At 36.9% G+C, this 19,354-nt stretch overlaps 1 protein-coding gene across 1 annotated transcript; it reads right to left on the reverse strand.

Moving 5' to 3' along the window:
* Positions 1-7,147: 7,147 nt before the first annotated feature.
* On the reverse strand, positions 7,148-13,558 carry pin1 (peptidylprolyl cis/trans isomerase, NIMA-interacting 1). The gene is made up of 5 exons (XM_061719927.1): positions 12,973-13,558; positions 11,522-11,604; positions 10,120-10,228; positions 9,926-10,036; positions 7,148-8,041 (listed from the first exon to the last, which is right to left on the reverse strand). Exons 1-5 carry the CDS (start codon positions 13,028-13,030, stop codon positions 7,932-7,934), a joined length of 471 nt encoding a protein of 156 aa, XP_061575911.1. The 5' UTR covers positions 13,031-13,558; the 3' UTR covers positions 7,148-7,931.
* Between the last annotated feature and the right edge of the window lie 5,796 nt (positions 13,559-19,354).

The following is a 19,354-nucleotide window of genomic DNA, read 5'->3' on the forward strand; positions in this document are numbered from 1 at the left end:
GAATTTCTGGCTGATGCGGGTGGCAGGATCTGGAATGATAGGAGAGTCAGTTAAACAGTAAAAAAAAAACCCTATCCTACACTGTGAAACCGTGACATTGGACGTCAGAAGAAAAGTGAACGGCAATTATGAGGTGATAAAGACCAAACAAAATCAGACAACAAAGTGCACATTGCCTCTAACCTTAAATTGTATTGATGTCATATATATATATGTGTGTCCCTAATTGATCACACATGATAAACATTTTTAGTACAAAGGTGAATCTTCTCACTTTTCTTTTCTTAATTTTATCATTACCCAGAAACCGCTGATACAGCTGGATTTTTTTTATTTTAGTCATTAAAAACCAACATAACTGATGAATAAACATGTTTGTTTTGGTTGGAATATTTGAAGATGCTCTTAGAAGCAAAGAAAATGTTGTTTTAAAGAAAACCCCCTATAAAATATACACAAACTTTATATTGATTTGACAGGGTTCAAGGAGTCGCAGAGAAAAGCCATGCTTTATACTCGTCACTATTAAAATTACAGCCAACCCTCTCTCCTGCATCACATTTTGTGTCACTTATTCATTTGTGTTGCCAAAAAGAAAATCTATTTGACCTATGGATTGTTTCTTCTGGAAACAAAATGATTGAATGTAAGTAAGTCATAATTTTTTGGTATACTACGTGTGTTAATGTGCAAGAATGAGAGGTCATCTTTCTTATTAAATTGATCACTGATATATTTGAAGTCCTCTTCCTAGAGATAACTGCAATCAGACATCAGGGTTTGTTTCATGTTAAATATACAATTCATATTTGGGTCATTGTTACACAATATATCACTTGAGGGTGAGTCACCTCTGATTAAAACCTCAGCAGGTTCAAGGGTGACTATACTGGTTGGCATGACCTTTGGCTTCTTAGATTGGTGGTCAGACAAAATGTTAAGCTCAGCATTATCAACGTGACTAAAAAGAAATGGGTCCTTGTATTCCATGATTGGATTAAGTAAACAAGTCCATCTACTGTAGGAAGATCATCATGTGTCCACATAATGGAAATATGACTGAAATGTAAATTTCTGGGTCCACTTGGTTCAGTCTTTGATTCTTGATCCTCTTTGGTTTGACAATCAGGTGGTCATAGCTGATGCTCCTTCATAGCAGGGATAAGCTCTGCTCTCTTCTTGCAGAGAAAGTCGGAGAAGTCCTCATTGATGTAGATAGAAGTTTTCTGGAGCTCAGTTCTGGCCTTATAAAGGATGAGTTCTCTGTCCTTAAATATCAGTAGTTTCACTACCACAGTCTGGATTTGTCACCATTTTGTTTAAGTTTTCCAATTTTTATGAGCCCGCTCAATTTCAATGTCTTTGGGATCCAGCTTGAGATTTTTTGTAAATATCTCACAAACTTTGTTTTCAGTTTCCGCCCATGTTCCAGATTCCTTATCTGGGCCTAGCCCTTCTATAATAATATTATTTCTCCGGCTTTGATTCTCCAAGTAATCCATCTTGGCAACACAGTCAGAGTGCGGGGACTTGATGAGAAGATGAGGGAACATTTAGAAGATCAGATTCAATGGACATCAGCTTTCTATCCATGAGTTAAAGTCATCAATTTCTTTTTGGGAGAATTGCAAGCTTGTTTTGAGATCTTGAACTTCTCTAACAAGCCCATCAATACGACTGTTGGCAGAGTCTAACACTATCTGAAGGACTTAAAATTTGCTTCCTGGCTGTCGGTTCAGCATTTGTTCATAGAAAATATTTTGTTGTTCAAGAGCTTCTTGTAGTGTCTCCCAAGTAATACAATCTTTGTCATTTTGCAGTTTTTTACTTTTATGCCGAGTTGTAGACATTATGGTGGTGCTGGTGAGTAGGTTGTTGAAAAGAGAAGTTTAATTTCTCACTCACCTTTCCCTCACGTTGCTGTTGTGACCTGGTCAGCTGGTGGTTGCTTGCTACTGTTGCCTGGTCTTCAGCTAGTGGCTAGTCTGCTCCCTCAGCTGAGGATGCTAAATCACACCTTCTCTGCAGTGGGAGTCTCAGATAGTTGGTTAAACCATGAAAATGCTGATATGTATGGTATCGAGAATTAGAGTGATGTATATAGATGTAGAGAGGATAAAGTACGCGGAGGATCTTCACTGTATGTAAACAACTGTTTAGAGTATAAGGAAAGGCCTGATATTGAAAAATGCTTCATGTCCTTTAGAGAGAGTGTTTTTATTGAAACTTATAATCATACTGTCATTGGATGTATTTATAAACCACCAAATTTCAGTATAAGTGACTTTAGCTCTCATTTGGCAGATGTGCTTGACATTATATCCAAAGAGAGAAAAGATTGTTATATAATGGGAGATTTTAATATTAATATAATAGATTCTGAATTTTTGGATATAATGTTTTCACACTGTTTTCACCCTGTGATCTGCAAGCCAACTAGAGTGACTGATATTTCAGCCACACTGATTGATAATATTTTCACTAATGTGTTTGATAAAAAAAAATGAATTCAGGGATCCTTTGTATGGACATATCAGATCATCTTCCAATTTTTGTTATGACTTCTGTACATTTATCTATTAAGGACGATGACTCTAACCCATCTACTTGAGCATCTTCCATGGGATACTGTTTTGGATTCAAATGACCCACATAAGGCTTATACCCTATTCATAAATGAAGTAACTAAATCTTACAATGTTGCCTTTCCTGAAAAGAGAAAGAATTCTAAACCTCATTCTAAACCAACAAAGCCATGGATAAGCACATGAATTATCAAGTCCCTTAGAAATAAACATAAACTGTACAGAAAATATCTTTCTAAACCCATTCCATTCTACCGTAAGCAATTTATACAATACAAAAACAAATTAAATCATATTATTAGAGGGGCAAAGAAACACTACTTTAATGCCGAACTCTACAAGTGTAAAAATAATATGAGGGCACTATGGAGTATCATTAATAAAATTCTTAATAAAAGGAAAAAAAACAGAAATCTCTTCCCAATGAATCTAAAGTTAATGGATCACTCATAAATGATCCTGCAACTATAGCCCACAACTTTAACCAGTTTCTTACTGAAATTGGACCAATGCTGGCCTCTAAAATCCCTGTAGTCAATGAAAGTCCCCTCCAATTTATGACAACACCCCCTACTGGTGAATTTAATCTAAACCCTGTTACCTGCAGTGAAGTCTGTAGGATATTAGACCCCCTGAGGAATTCTGCACCAGTGCAGAACTACTTAAAGTGGTTTCTGATGCCATTGCCAAACCACTGACACATATACGGTATTTAACTTGTCTTTTACTAAAGGAATTGTGCCATAGTAATAGAAAATGGCCAGAATTATTCTTATATACAAGGCTGAAGATCCTGCAATATATACTACCTATAGACCCATTTCCATTTTACCCTCTATCTCAGAAAAGCTAGCTTGCAATAGATTGTTTAATATTTCATTATTGTCAATGAAGCTCAGCAAACATCAATATGGCTTCAGGAAATCACATTCTACTTATATGGCCATTACCCATCTCACTAATGAACTTCACAGAGCAAATGATAACAAAGAATACACTATAGGAATTTTTTTAGACCTATCAAAAGCCTTTGACACTGTTAACCACCATATTTTGTTACATAAATTGAAATATTTGGGACTGGATGAACAGGCATTATTGTGGTTTTCCAGTTACTTAGAGCAGTGGTCCCCAACCCCCGGGCCGCGGCCCGGTACCGGGCCGTGGGTCATTTGGTACCGGGCCGCACAGAGAGAGAAAAAAAAAAAAAAAAAAATTTTGATGAAAAAAAAAAAAAAAAAATTATTTTTTTTTTTAATTAAAAAATAAATTTTGTAGATGATGGATGTCTCTCAAACTGATGGTTCACAATGTTTTTATTCCTTGGATGTAAATACACTGCAAACACACCGTAAGAGCTATAAAGGAATAAAATAAAATAAAATAGTTAGTCTTTCTACATTCATATAAGTTTAACTTAAATACAGACCGACGCAGCTGCTCGCTCGGTTGGCAATAAAGCTTCCACAATACATGAGCGACCAAACTCAAGCTGGACATAAATACGGTATAAAATTTGCACAAATCCTCATCAGCAGGTGCTTTTTGTGTCAGTTAGGCTCCACTTTAGCATTCAAGACACTAGTTTAGTCTTTCAGACACACTTTCTACTGCCGTTAAACTTTTACCATTAAAGTCCGAAGCGCCGGATGTTTACGAGGTCTCGGCGAGACGCCTTCAAAATAAAAGCACTAAATATCGGTCTACTTAATATGTAACAATAAAATAAAAGCCTGGCTTTAAATAACGTTAATGAGAAAACAAACATAAAAACACATTTATAAAAACACTGATATTATAAGTAATTTACAATTTCCATTATTTCATTTTATTTCTTCAAAAATGATGTTTTTTTATTATTATTATTATTATTATTATTACTAACTTTTTAATGCCGGTCATTTTATTTAGTTTTTATCAGCTACACCTTTAGATTGGGCCGTGAAAATATTGTCAGACATTAAACCGGTCCGCGGTTCAGAAAAGGTTGGGGACCACTGACTTAGAGCACAGAAAACAGTTTGTTGCTTTTAAAGGAGGGAACTCTCCTCCTCTTATTATAAACTGTGGTGTCCCCCAAGGATCAATCCTTGGGCCATTGTTATTTCTTATATATATTAATGATTTACCCAACGTTTCAGATCAGTTATCTAAAATGTTATTTGCTGATGATACTAGTTTTACTCACAAATCCTAATAATGTAATTATGAAAGTTGTTAATGAGGAAATAGAAAAAAAATGGTTTGAAACTAACAAATTTCATTCTGTTTAGTCACAATTACAAGAAACACATTGAAAATTTAACAGTAATGATTGATAATGTTTCAACAGCTAATGGTAAATCGATGCTAATTGATGAAAACCTATTATGGAAACCTCATATTTCACTAATTTCATCTAAAATTGCAAAAAAACATTGGAATAATTGGGAAAATCCTTTATCTCCTCAACACAAAAGTTTCACTCAACCTTTATTACTCTATGATTTATCCCTTTATTAGTTACTGCAACATTGCTTGGGCCTGTACTCACCAAACAAAATTACAACCAATTCTTAGGTTGCAAAAACGAGTGGTGAGAATCATTGCCTCTTCGCCTCTAAGAAGTCACTCGTTACCTTTGTTTCGCAAATTTGGCATCTTTAATATCTATCAGATTAATAACCTCCAAATTGCTCAATTTGTATATGGTTCTTTAAATAAAACTCTTCCTAACTCTTTTGACAATTTCTTTTCCCTGACAAGAAATTCAACCCCTAAGCTTCCCAGCTTCGGCCCCCACAATCGCAAACTATTACATCTCAATTTAAGATCTTTTACAGAGGTTCCAAGATATGGAATTCACTTCCTCCCCACCTTGTCAAACTTTCTCATGAATTATTTAATAAATCTGTAAAACATATTTTGCTATATCAATAGCTTAATAATATGATGTAAACTTCTACTTACTCACATTTGTCTTTTTTCCCTATTTTTATACAGTATTGTAGTTTTTTCTTTCTTTCCTTTGTCTTTTCTAGTTTTCTGGGTATGTACCTTTTTCTTTACTTTGTGTGTGCGTGCGAGTGTGCATTGTGTGAGCGTGCTGTGCGCGTGTGTGTGCTGCGTATGATATGCATTTTATGTCCATGATAATGTCCATTTTTATGCTAATTTAAGGAAGTCCTCTTGTCAAGCCCCTAGAGGGTTTTTTGGACCTCCATATATGCTGTCTATTGTTTTTTATGGTAATTGTATTACTGACTTTTTAATATGTGCTAAATAAAAAAATCAATATCAAATCAAAATTGAGGGGAAAATATATAAATAAATAAGTCTAACATCCCGTCAGAGGTATTTTCCATCACAATAATCCGTGTTTATAATTTCTAATATGTTTTTTCATGTCTCCACTTGCACTTCGGACCACTTCTTTAAATGGTTAACTTCCTCCACCTCCTTTGGATGTGATTCAGGGCAGCATTTTCTGCCCAACGACCAGTTATTGAACTAATATAGTACCATTCATCATAAAAAAAATGTTAAGTCCGACTGTCTCCTGATCACTATGTAACTTTGAACAATTTGAACAACCAGAGTTCAAACGACAATGATTTAGATGTGTTTGTCTTACTTCAGCAGTACAAACTACACTGAAACTCTTATCATGTTGTAATGACATGTTAATATAAGACGAATGAGCAGCTTACTTTATTCATACTTCAGTCATGCAGTATAGGCTACCAACTGCCGCAACATGATGAATAAAATAACGTATTACAAATGAAATATAATTAAAACTCGAACAAATAGGGCCTATGTCAAAATGCCATAAGAATAACAGTCATTTTGGTGTAATAGTATTATAAACACAAATGTAAATAAAAAATAAAAGTATTTGCAATAATAATGTTTGTTTCAGTACCATGAACATTCATCATTACCTGCTGAGTCGCACCAGATCAGGGTTTCTGTAATTCATCCTGGTACACGGATGGTGACCAATTATAAGAGAGATGCATTCAAAACCTGTTTTAAACCTCTTTTTTTTCCCCTCTCTCTCTCTAATACAAGTTTTAACAGCTGGGAAATTGGTAAGAAAACCCCTGCTGCTTGTCCCTGTATGCAAGTCCAAACCAAATGTCTGAGTAAAATAAAGCAACTTTTTGATGCTCCCATTTAACAATGTTCTTTTTTGTTTTGGGGATAAAGAATTATTACAAACTTGTGTATTTTTGTACTTCGGAGGTGGAATACTTAAGTTAGCCATCAAAGCAGAACACAGCAGGAGGTATTCTAATTTATTAGTGAGATGAAAACACAAGTACACTGAGATAACTATAAATCATTTGATCTGTTCATACATTTGAAAGAAATTATTTTTTACTTTTGGTTTGATAGTTGGAACAGGAATTATCCTAACACAGATTGCTCTGCCAGAGCATCTCCAATGTAATTCTCAAAAAAGTTTCCATCAAAATAATAAACATAAAAAAAATAAATATAAAATAGATGATAGACCATGCTTTCCACTGTTTATTGTGCTGATGAATATGGGTCCAGAAAAAATAGACAAAAAAAAGAAAACTTGTTTCATTTTTTAATTAATTCCCCAACGACAACAGTGTTAACATTTCATTTGAATATTGATGCTGTTGAGCTTATTGTTTAAACCTGGGACCCTTCAGTGGTGCCATCTCGGCATATCCCGTGGACAAACCAAGCACTTTTTAAAACAGCTAAGAACACAAGTAATTCTGCTTCTGAATATTTGCTGAAGACAGAAATGTAAAATAAATGCTAACATTTATGTGTAAAGAACTCTGAATAACAGTGATTTCTCCATCTGCAATGATCTGCATTGTCTTGAAAACATTTTAAACATCTTAATGAACATTTTTCAAAACAGTACAGATACAGGAACGGCTTTGGCACGCTTTGGTAGAAACCAGAAGAAAGAAAAAAAAAAAAAAAAAAAACTTACAATGAGTGGTCCTTTTTATAGACATGCACATAACAATTACTGACCCTTCCAAGCGCATCACTAAACTTTTCCCAAGTGTTTTCGGGGAGCAGTCACTTCAACAGGCACAGATGTTTGTCCAGCAATGCCATGGTTAGTAAAAGCTCAAAGTCTTTAGGAACGATATGATTTTCAGAATTATGAATTTATTCATACTCATTTGACAGAGCTTGGAACAAACGGTCCCAGCTAAAACAATGTGATACAGGCTGTAAGCGTCTTCTTGTTTTGTTTTTGGGGGAGGGCGGAGTGTGTCATTGACATCAACTGCAAATCTGGTCGTCTTAAACTGTGTACGAGTAGAAATAAAAAGGGGGGGAGGTAAAGAATGCGGTGTCTTGCTATCAGCCAGTGCGTAAGATGATGTGGACTCCAGATTCAGTAAAAACAGGACCACTCATGTCTCCCACTTTGAGAGCGAAGGAAGCATCTTCAAATGGCTTCTGCATTTGACCTAAAAGAGAAACAAATACTCCATGTTACAGCCATAAAACTGTTATCCTCATTAAAGTTAATAGAATATGATACACTTTATAATGTAGCTGGCCTCCTTATCAGCCAGGTCCTGCTAAAAGTTTCTTCCCTCCTAAAGGGAAGTTTTTACTTGCCACTGTTTGGCTTAAGGTTTTTCTCCCAGTAGTGGAGTTTTTACCTGCCAGTGTTTAGGGTATGTTTATGTAATAATTGCTGTTGGGGCTGTTCTGGGTCTCTGGAAAACACCTAAAGACAGCTTCCCTTGTAAAAGATGCTATATAAATAAAATTGAATTGAATCATCTGCAGGATTTATACATCATTACTTCAATTTATGGGAATTATACCCAAATATATTAAAGTGTCTCTTTTAAAGCTCCTTTTAAAAACATTGAACTCAATTTTTTTTTTTGGTTTTAGTTTCATATCAACCATGAATGACTTATAAAGCACAGTCTAGTCATTGTGGTGCTGGGAAGAACACAAACAGACATGACTTTGGTAATGTAGCACCCTCCTGCAAGGCTTTGCTCTGGATTATTTGTTATTATTTGTTCTTTGGAATATAAATGCTGGGGAACTATGAAAAACTGCAGGCCAGATATTAAATAAAGGATACCCCGCAGAGGAAACAAGGGGGAGTGAAGCTGAGGGGGTCACCTCTAAAAATCCTCTGAAGCCGGTTGCTACATAAAGAGGTTTAGAGACATATTTGGAAAAGGGAGCTGTGGTACTGTAATTTTATGAATGCTACAAACATTAAGCATTAAGACTCCAGGAAATGGTTTCACATTGTGAAAAATTACATGAAACTAAGCAGGATCTGAGAGAGGTTGCAGCAAAATATGTATCATTTTTAAACTTTAAAATAGTGATGCACCGATTGTTCGGTAACCGAAATTGTTCGGCCGAAAATGGCAAAAAAAACACTTTCGGTGTTCGGTGGAATAAGAACTATTAATAACGGCGTTGTAATACAAGGAAATAGACTGGCCGCTCCGTAACTGTTGCGCAACACATAAATCGTTGGCCAACCAAAAACTAACCACATAAGAATTTTACCAAAAATTCACCAGCAGGTGGAACCAAAACAACATAAATCAATCTATTACAGGTGCGTTTAGATGACGAAATCAAACAGCGAAGAGCGTGGAGTGAAGTGGTGCGGTGCAAACATGTCAGCAGTGTGGAAGTATATAGAGTGGCAAAGAATAATACAAGAATGGCTGTTTGCAATGAATGTTCTGCTCAAATATCTAGAGGGGGCACATCTGCAAAGTCTTTCAGCACTACAAGTTTGATTTATCATTTGAAATGATAAAAAACCCTGAGCGCTTTAATGCATTTTTATTGTTTTAAGGCCTGTGTTACAATGTTCAGTCAGTTAAGCCTAACGTAAGCTCAAAGATGGCCAAAAAATGTATTTTGCTAATTTATTTATTTTAAGTTATTGTTCTTTGCTGGTATAATGTCTGCTGGAATATTTAAAAAATGCTGGGAAATTAAAAAATGTTCAGTTTTTTATGTTCAAATGTTTTCTACCTTGTAATTTTGTAAAAGATTTTTTTCTTTTAAAAGCATGCCTAAATCAAATTTATTTAATTTACGCAATGGTGAAAAAATTGGCAAAATAAATGAAAAACTGCGAAGAACCATGTTCGGTATTGTTCGGTATTCGGCCAAGTGTTTATTATTATTTTCGGTTTCGGTTTCGGCCACAAATTTTCATTTCGGTGCATCACTACTTTAAAAAGGTACAAAAGCCAATAACTTTTTTTCTTTTGAAAGTAAATCCTCGAAATACATTCAGGGGGTATACACATATATTCATATATACATGGAACTTGGTGTTGTGATGTATTTACCTCTGCCAAACAGACCCAGATCGCCACCATTCTTTGCTGAGCTGCAGTCGCTGAATTGAGAGGCTAGGGTCTCGAACTTCTCCTGTCCAGACTTGATTTCTTCTATGTACTCTGCACAGAAAAGACGAGTGAAGTATGTTGATTAAACCACACAGAATCACCTCCCCATATCTTATCTGTGTTTCTGTACTGACTCTGAATGAACTCCAGGGCCTCGTCTTTAGTCCGTGTAATATTTTGTTCTCGCCAAGATGATGGACGCCGGGACTGATTATGTTTAACCAGTAGGTGAGAGCACCGCACCTGAGAGAAGGGAGGGAAAAAAAAGAAACAGTTATTTGTCAGTTATCAAATTTACAAAATCAGGCATTTAAGACAAACTCATGACCCATTTAATATGTATTTACACAACATTGTGGCTTACTGGAAAGTTAGTCAAAGACTTAGACAGACTTTGTCATTTCGGATTTGCATCGGAAATGAAATTTCAAAGCAATGACAATATAGCACAGCAGTGAATACGGCATATGTACAGTTAAGATAAATACACAGTGTAGAGACAGAAATGACATGGGATAACCTGTAGTCCAATTGTAATGTACGTTACACAGCAGTATGGCAGAGAGATCCTGAGTGAGTGAGGTAGTCCTGTCTAGGTGTGTGCATGGGGAGAGGAGGAGGGGTGGGGTGTGGTGGCAAGGTTAAAGAGTGTTCAGCAGTCTTATGGGATGTGGGAAGAAGTTAGTGGTGATTCTGGCTGTTCTGCTCTGCAGGCTGCAGAATCTTCTTCCAGACGCCAGCAGTGAGAACACTCCCCCCCTGCAGTGTCCTGCAGGGGGGGAGTAAAGTCCCAATGATTTTCTCTGCTGTCGTCACCAACCTCTGCAGGGACGTCTAGTCCGAGGCGGCTGCCCAGACTGATGGAGCTAGTCAGGATGCTCTCTATAGTTCCTCTGTAGAAGGTGGTGAGAATAGGATATGTGCTCTCTTCATATGTTGCAGAAAGTGCATGCGCTGCTGGGCTGGTCATTTTATGCTTCAGTTATAAAGCATAATATAACTGACACTTAATTAGGAAAGCATTAATATAATGAATCATGTTAAAGTGAAATAAATGTGCCAAGTTGCAAAGTGACATCTCAGCTTCTCTTCCAGTGATTTGCACATAGGTTGTGTTACTTCTTTGACAGTTTGACTTACCGTAAATCAACCCCCACCCCCCAAATGATTAAATGTGGATTTTCAGAAAAGCAATTCTTCCTCTCACAGTTACATGTCTATGTAAATCAGGTATATTTCCAAGCCACAGTTGTTACAGTAAAGATTTTGCACAAGGCCACTAATTGGTTATAGCTTGGAGCCCTGGTATCAAGGAAAGTATCATCTTGTTAGGATTAGATAAATCTTGTTCTCGATGGATAACTCTGACACATCAGCCGTACAGAACCAGCTAGAATTAGCTTTTTAAGCTTGACTTGTTTCAATGTTAATCTGTATGTCGTACGTATCTTTTTGAGTAGTTTTGTAATTCAAGTTTATTATTGATATTGTTTAGAGGCGCATTAAATCCAAAGAGGTGCAAATTAAACAACCAACCTTATCTGGCTCTCCACGGCCATCTCCCACCGGACGTTCCCACTGGCTGGCATTGGTGATGTGGTTAAAGTAGTACACCTTGCCTACAAAAGTGCAAAGACAAGACAAGAAAAATCCACATGATCACGGTGTCATCTGTAGTTCTGATTGGTGCACTGATTCAGAGCCTATATCAATGCAGACATGACATGGCAGCCGGGTATGCCTTGGTTGTGAATGAAACAAAACAGGTATAGTTTACTTTTCAATATCGTGATTTAAAATCGCATCCTTCTCTCATTTGATCACAGCAGGCTGCCGACTTGCAGTCACAGAAACTGGCTTCATCACAAAGGATGGACTCTAAGACAGGACCTGGACAGACCATTAGGAAGAGGATCATGAACGAGGAGGAACTCAATAAGACGGACATAAATGCTATACATGTACTGCACATATGCACTTATATATACACACAAAAGATGTGCGTGTGTGCGTGCGTGCGTGCATATACATAATATATATATATATATATATATACATACATACACACACACACTCCTGTGATATATTAGTGTGTACATATATTTGTATGTGTTTGGTGGTACAAGAGGTCTCATGCAATGCCACGCATGTAATGATTATGTCTGAATGTGATCAATCCTCGCATGACTGAATCTTTTCAAGACCAAAGTCTTCATTCTGTGACCAGATTTTCAACTAATCAGCCTCCTACAACTACGTTTTTCTGAATTTATCAAGAGCACTTGAATATTTAAATCCCAGATAAATACACCAATTTCAATGCTTCATGAAATATAAATGGATCAGATTAACTGCATACTTTGCAAGCCCATAACAGGTGCACTAATGTCTCATTTTGTGTCATCTTGCACTTGCAATTAGCATTAAAAACAAAAAAGTCCCCTCCAGAACAACTCCCAATTTTCTGTTTTTCTAGCCTCGGTCCAAGAGACTCAAAATGACCAAAACCCTCACTTTATATTTGCTAGTGGGACAGATGTTTGACAGTGGCTACGCCGTAGATACGGCGTAGCCTACGGCGTAAGGTACGCGGCGACACTCACCGTACGGTGTGCGTCGCCGCGTACCCTACGCCGTAGGCTGTGCGTTGGTGTAACGCGGAACCATAAATCAGCCTTTACGTGCGAGGCAGTGGGGCGGGGTGACGTCATTTAGGGCCGCGCAGCAGTCAGCGTGAATGAATTACCTTCTCATGAAAGGACACGTTTTAAAAAAAATAAACACTTATGCACTTGCCACAAGAAAGCACAGATGCAGCACCAATGTTTGCATCGTTAAAATGAGACTAACGTAGTAAAACTTTAAGGCCCAGCTCCCTGGCTGCAGCACTATACCACGATGCTCATGCAGATAGCTGGTAAAGCTAAACTTACTGCATAATTACATCTATACACCAATTAAGTCTCTCGTGGATCCGGATACATTACCTGAACTACGGCTCATTCTTTTTTCCCATCCAGACGGTAAATTTTCCTCGTCAGCCATGGTATTCTGTGCAGCAGCAGCTTTTTAAATGTAATTGTAATGTAGCAGTAGTGCGACAGACAGTTGCAGCAGCCAAGTACACGACAACTGGTACTGGTTTACGGCACGAGTTGTTTTCAGAATATGGCCCGCCCCCCGAGGGGCTATTCCGTCTCCTGATTGGTTCACAGAACTGCCAGTCATCCATTCGTTGATATCATTGGCTGAGACGCCACCACGCAGCTAAAGCGGCTCTTTAGCTCAACCGAGAGCGTTCCAGAAAACATCAGCGACTGAAGACTTGTTGTTGCTGTATAACTTTATACGTACGTATGGCTCCTATAGAACATCACAGCTATTCATGTTTTGAGACCAAAACGGCATTTTCATGAATTTGTCCGTGAATAATGGCTTTGCGACGGTGTTGTGAGCCTCGTGTAGCCAGCGAGCTACACAAAACCGTGTTGATTTCTTATGTTTCACCATCTTCCAAACTACCTCATTAATGATTAGATCCACCTGTTAACCTTCAACGGGGTTACTTTAAGATGGGATGTTTTAATGCAACCCGAAATGTTCAAATGTACTTAACTCTCTTCTTCTCCTGGCAGAGATTGAAGATGATCGAGGTGGTTTGTAACGATCGTCTGGGCAAGAAGGTCCGGGTCAAATGCAAGTATCCTTCATTAAAACTGGGAAAGTTGCACTCAGCACTCACTACTACATTGCCAAAGTTTCCAGCTTGGACAGTGTGAATAGTTGACGAGTTGAAAGTTTGTCTTAAGTTTGGATTAAACATGTTTTTTTCCCAACCCAATCTTATCAGAAGCAAGTTTAAGTAACTTAGCAGTTGTTTGTTTTTTCAAATCCAGAAGATATAGAACATAGAAGGAAATATAATTTCAAACATCAGCATGCAAGGACCACTCTTAAGCAGATGTGTACATCGGTTGTGGGAGTAAAACTGTGGAACTCTCTACAGAATGATTTAAAGGAATGCACAAATTAACTTAGGTTCAAAAAAATGTATAAAGATAAGATATTTAAGTTATATGATCATGAATAGACTGGGAATTAAGCAGTATTATTAATATCTGTGGTTGGTTCTATTTAAGTGTATATTTTTGTAAATATTGGTTACATTGACTGTTCTTTTGTTTTGGTATTTAATAAGGGGCAGGTAACATAAGACTTGTCTTCATCCTGCTCCTTTTCGGTCATGGGTGTGTAGATTGACCACCATGCACGAAACGAAATAAATAAATAAAAATAAATAAATAAAGTAATCAAATGGCAATGTATTACCTAATATACACCCTACCTCAAAGTTCATGATACTTTCTTGTTTAGTTTGATCTTTTTACTGCAGATTCTCAGTAACAATTCTCAGTGAAGATTCTCAAAAGATGCTTGAAGAATACCTTTTACTTCTTTAACTAATTGTCATTTTATCAAACACCTCCTAAAGTCTGGAAGGAGAAATGGACACTCTTGCACAACTGTCATCAGCATTACTGTTGTCATTCAAGTTCAGTAGATCATTTGATAATTTTCATGGCTGTTGTCTCAAGACAAGCCTTTGGTATTCATGCATTATGATTTACTCAGTTGGACAGTTTTAGTTTAAACTTTAAATGCTCTCATATTTTTTTCAGAATGTGGGGGGGGAAAAGCTTGTCTGTTTGCATGCGCAAAGAATTTGTCTCCGTCAAGTAATTTATACTTGCATACAGATTTGATATTTTTAAAGTGGATACAATTATTAGAGTAATAAAAATATCCTCTTACAAAGTGAAAATGCTCAAAAATGGTGATGAATGTCTCTTGCTTTGTTGGAATAGTGAATAGTTACAGTAAACATATCTATCCATCCATCGAACTGTGCCATTGACGTGAAAGAAGGTCAGTTTGGTTGGTTAATGTTTAATTAAAGAAATCTCGGACTGATTTGCAGAAACGTATAGGCTGTTACAGCGTCTGACTAGCCAATCATCAGATTGGGTTGTCGTTTCATATAATCTTTCAAATAAAATGAGTATGTAATGTTATTTTTAAATTATCCAAGACATTCATATCAATAGACAGTCCTGATTTAAGTTGGACGAGGAGATTTGGTCAAATTCTTTTATTAGGTGAACATGAACCTGTATAATTTAAATTGAGTTGAAAAGTACAAGGATCTGGTGGCTCGTTGAACTGTTAAATGTGCTTTTTTGGGGGTGGGGGTTTCTCTGCTGTTACACTGTTCCTTCACTTCCACTCTCAGCTCAGAAGATACCATTGGAGATCTGAAGAAGCTCATTGCTGCACAGACAGGAACACGACACGACAAGATCGTACTAAAGAAATGGTGAGATGCATGACTAAAATATTTCCTCATTAGTTTGGAATGAATGTTTCCTTTTTTTTTATGTAGTCTCTTGACAAGTAAATGTTCCTCTGTATCCACAGGTACACTATATTCAAAGATCACGTGTCTCTCGGTGACTGTATCCTTTAAACAAACTTTCATGCTGCTCTCTCAGTAACTTAGCACTGATCCTGCACCAACTTTTAGATATTCAGAGGTCTACTCACATTTTATTCAATCATGTTTAATGGCTGTGTTATTTTTTGTTTGTTTTTCTTGCTGATTGTTGCCCTCTGCTTAGGAACCCCAGAAAGAAGGTTATAGTTATGTATGTGACAAACATGGATATCTCTTCTGGTATGCTTTAAACAAACTTGAATATGGTCCAATTTCCAATAGTGCCTCATTTTTGAAAGTCAAGGGTATGGTTTACAAGTCGCATCTATGGAGAGTCCTTATGAGGGAGCTAGATGTTTTCTGAAGTCAGTCATGACAGGATCAACCTTTCCAAGCCCGAAATCATCAATCTGTGGCCAAAACCAAGAGTTTTCACTGAGCATCCTCCTACAGTGGCTGTGAGGTGCACATTTAAGGTGTTGGAGCAAAAGCAGCTCTTATACCTCAGCTAGCTTTTTGCTCTAACCTTTTTGTTGTAACTTGTGTTTCATTTGTTGAAACTGCTTCATAAAGCATGTATTTCAGTTAAACTTCAAGTTGAATTATAATCAAGATGGCGATTTGTTAGACCTGCAGCGCCTCTCTCTTCTTTAATAGCACAGTATAGTTGCATGTCTGTCCTAGAGCATTTGCCCATACCTCAACCCTTTTGCATCATCAGATAATTATACACTCACTCTTACTCAAACACACATCATGCTAAAACATCCCTGCTGCTTCACACATTATAGTTTTTTCATCAAACATTTTATTTAAGCTATGCCTGCGGTTATGCCCACTAAATTCTGAGTTCCTGTTCATCCAGTTTTGATCTGTCTTTATAATCTGGCAAATATTTCAGTTTATATTTATTACAGTACATATTTATGATTCTCCTTTTTATGCTGTAAGTTTCTAGTTTACAGTATTCAGTCAGTCTGTTCATTCACATTTATCCAATGTCTTAGCCTCTTAAGTGTGCCTCATTACCTCTTTATTGCAAAAACTTTACGTGTATTACTGGTGTACTGATTCCATATGGCTTTTATATTTTATCTCAGTTGAACAGTTTTTTCAAGTTAATACCATTGCAGTTTTTTACTTTTAACTTTTGCTTTGTTTCAATTAAATATTATCCTGGAAGAATTGTGATTTAGTAATTTCATAGGTTCTTGTTAACCAGCCATCATTGGGTTACGTTAATCTGCCTTCAGCTTTGGCTGCTGGAAGTACGATTTGTTTGTGCAGATGTGAACCTCTGGCACTGTCCTCGGTCAATCGGCCAAATTTCAAATCTTTTTATTTTTCTTTCATCCACAAGTTTTACAACTGCTATAAATGCCAGTGACCAAGACAACGGTGCAAAAGGGAGCATTCACTCTTCTTTCAACATATTTATGTATTCATTTTACATTGTGAAATCACAGGCGACCTATTGTTCTTAACTCCTGCATCTTCAGACGAAATCCACGATGGGATGAATCTAGAGTTGTACTACCAGTAGAGGAGAAGAGGACCAAGTCAAAGATGTTCACACACACCTGCTCCAGATGATTGGACTTTATGACTGAGAGAGACAAAGAGCGCCACCTATAGAGCAGGAAACATTCTGAATTTACATAGTTTTAAGTACAACTTTTAATTTTTGCCCACAACCAATTACATGAATGGTATGCTGTTGCTCTGCATTTATTTTTGTTTTGATATTTTGGAAATAAATATGACATAGTCAAAAGAATGATTGCTGGTCATTACTTTCCATTTGTTGAAATTCTTTAGGCCTTTTAGATTGTAATCATTACAACACTGTCTCTGGTACAGCAGGTGAATTAAAAAGTAATATTTTCTTGAATTTTCTGTAGACATTGTTTTAATTGTTCATAATAGTAACATTGAAAAAATAAAAATTCCTCCGAAAGTGTGCCAAGTTACTGTCCATTTGTGACATATCATGTAATTGATAATATCCCACAGGAGACAGTTTTCATTAGTAAAAGATTTACAAGCTAATGGGACCTAAACTTTGCATGCTTTGAAAACGGGGGATACTTTTTGTACAATTTATAATTTCCCACAGGAGATGATTATTGAAGCTTTTATTCCTGCTACTTCCTGCTGTGCAGCAGTTTTTGAGAAGATGGGGATGGTCTTTTTCCACCTTAACTGAAAAAGAGTTTTGCATGTTTTATGGCAGCTCGTTTAGATTATTGTAACTCCTAATGCTTTCGTCTTGATCAGTCATCACAGACAAAACGCAGCAGGTCGCCTTCTGACAGGAAAAAAATACAGATATGGTTTACACTGGCGTCCTGCGCATTTCAGAATCCATTTTAAGGTTTGATTGCTTGTTTTTAAGTGTCTCAAAACCACAGGAACACCCTATCTATGTGAACTTCTGAAGCCTCGCTCTGCAGCTGGAGTACTGAGGTGTACAAACCAGTTTCTCCTGGATGTTCCCAGGTCCATACTGAAAAACGGAGGTTATACAGCATTTTCAGTGGCAGCACCGAGACTGTGGAACAGTTTACTTTTTAACATCAGAGATGCTAAAACATTGGATCATTTTAAAACTCTTCTAAACATGTTCTTTAGATTTTTGCAAAAACTGAGGTTTTTTTTTTCATTATATTTAATTGTTATTAGTTGCTATTTATATTATATCGTAATTTGTACAGCACGGTCAACTCTGGTCAAGTCTCGTTCTAAATGTGCGTAGAAATAAACTGACTTGACCAATGATTACTTAAAGTAATGTTTGAAACCTGCTCAGACTAATGTCTTCAAATACATCTAAAAAAAAAAACTAACTGAAATTACACTCATTAAACTTAATTACTCATAATTTTGAGTAAAATATTGTGCTGTACTGTAATAAAGTTAGAATGAAAAATTGCATCCTTGTATGCGGTGGACCTCAGAAACAACAAATAAAAGTCATCATTCTATCTCTTTCTATCGTTTCACCACACCATGCATAATATATTTAAGACAGTTGTTGAACACAACATTTCTTGTCACTTTAACAGCTTCATCTCTCCTAATTTTCAGATGTGCTCCTTATGCCACACACAACCATGCACGAACCCTAACCCTTCGTATGCTACATCCACAACAATCTCAGTTACAGCCACCGCCTCTCATATCCAGGTGGAGAAAGACAACATGAAGGCTGTGTGATAGGAATTTGACACAGCCTGGATGTTATACAAAGATCTGAACTGTATTAAACCTCTGCAGAATCTCCTAGGCTCTTTTTGTTTTGTAGATTCAAAGTCTGAGACTAGAGGGTGTATTGCGCCCATCTTGGTACAACTTAAGACACATCCAGATGTTATGTCCATGACCCCAGTGCTCCCATATGTGGGTTTTTTCTCCAGAAGCAAAAATGCTTGGTTGTTTTTCTGTCATTTCTCTCTTGAGTGGCCCTGCGGTGGACTGGGGATCTGTCCAGGTTGTACCCATCCTCGTGTCATGAGACAGTTGTGATAAACTCCAAAAGAACCCCTTGATCTTGAATAGGGTTAAAATGAATTAATGAACCTATTGAAGAAGTTTATGTGGAAAAACTATCCATCCATCCATCCATCCATCCATCCCTTTGCAGGGCCACCGGGGTCTGTTGGAGTTTATCCCAGACAAACCTTTTGATTCACAAATTGTGTCTGTTTTCTCATTTAAATGTAACAGATTAATGCAGCAGTATAGCTGTTAAGTGTTTTAACTCCCACATTAGACTTTTGTTTTGCTTAAGGGGCCCCCACACATAATGTTGCATAAGGCCTCACAAAAGCTAGAAATGGACCTGCACACACATGGAGTTGTACATGAACGAGAGCAGA

This window comes from Cololabis saira, chromosome 1, assembly GCF_033807715.1.
Source record: "Cololabis saira isolate AMF1-May2022 chromosome 1, fColSai1.1, whole genome shotgun sequence".
Lineage (NCBI taxonomy): Eukaryota > Metazoa > Chordata > Actinopteri > Beloniformes > Belonidae > Cololabis > Cololabis saira.

Coding starts and splice junctions, on each gene's coding strand:
- pin1 (XM_061719927.1), bottom strand. CDS start 13,030: ATGGCTGACGAGGAAAATTTACCGTCTGGATGGGAAAAAAGAATGAGC. Junction 11,605..12,972: donor AAGAATGAGCCGTAGTTCAG/GTAATGTATCCG, acceptor GCACTTTTGTAG/GCAAGGTGTACTACTTTAAC. Junction 10,229..11,521: donor GCCGTGGAGAGCCAGATAAG/GTTGGTTGTTTA, acceptor CCCTTCTCTCAG/GTGCGGTGCTCTCACCTACT.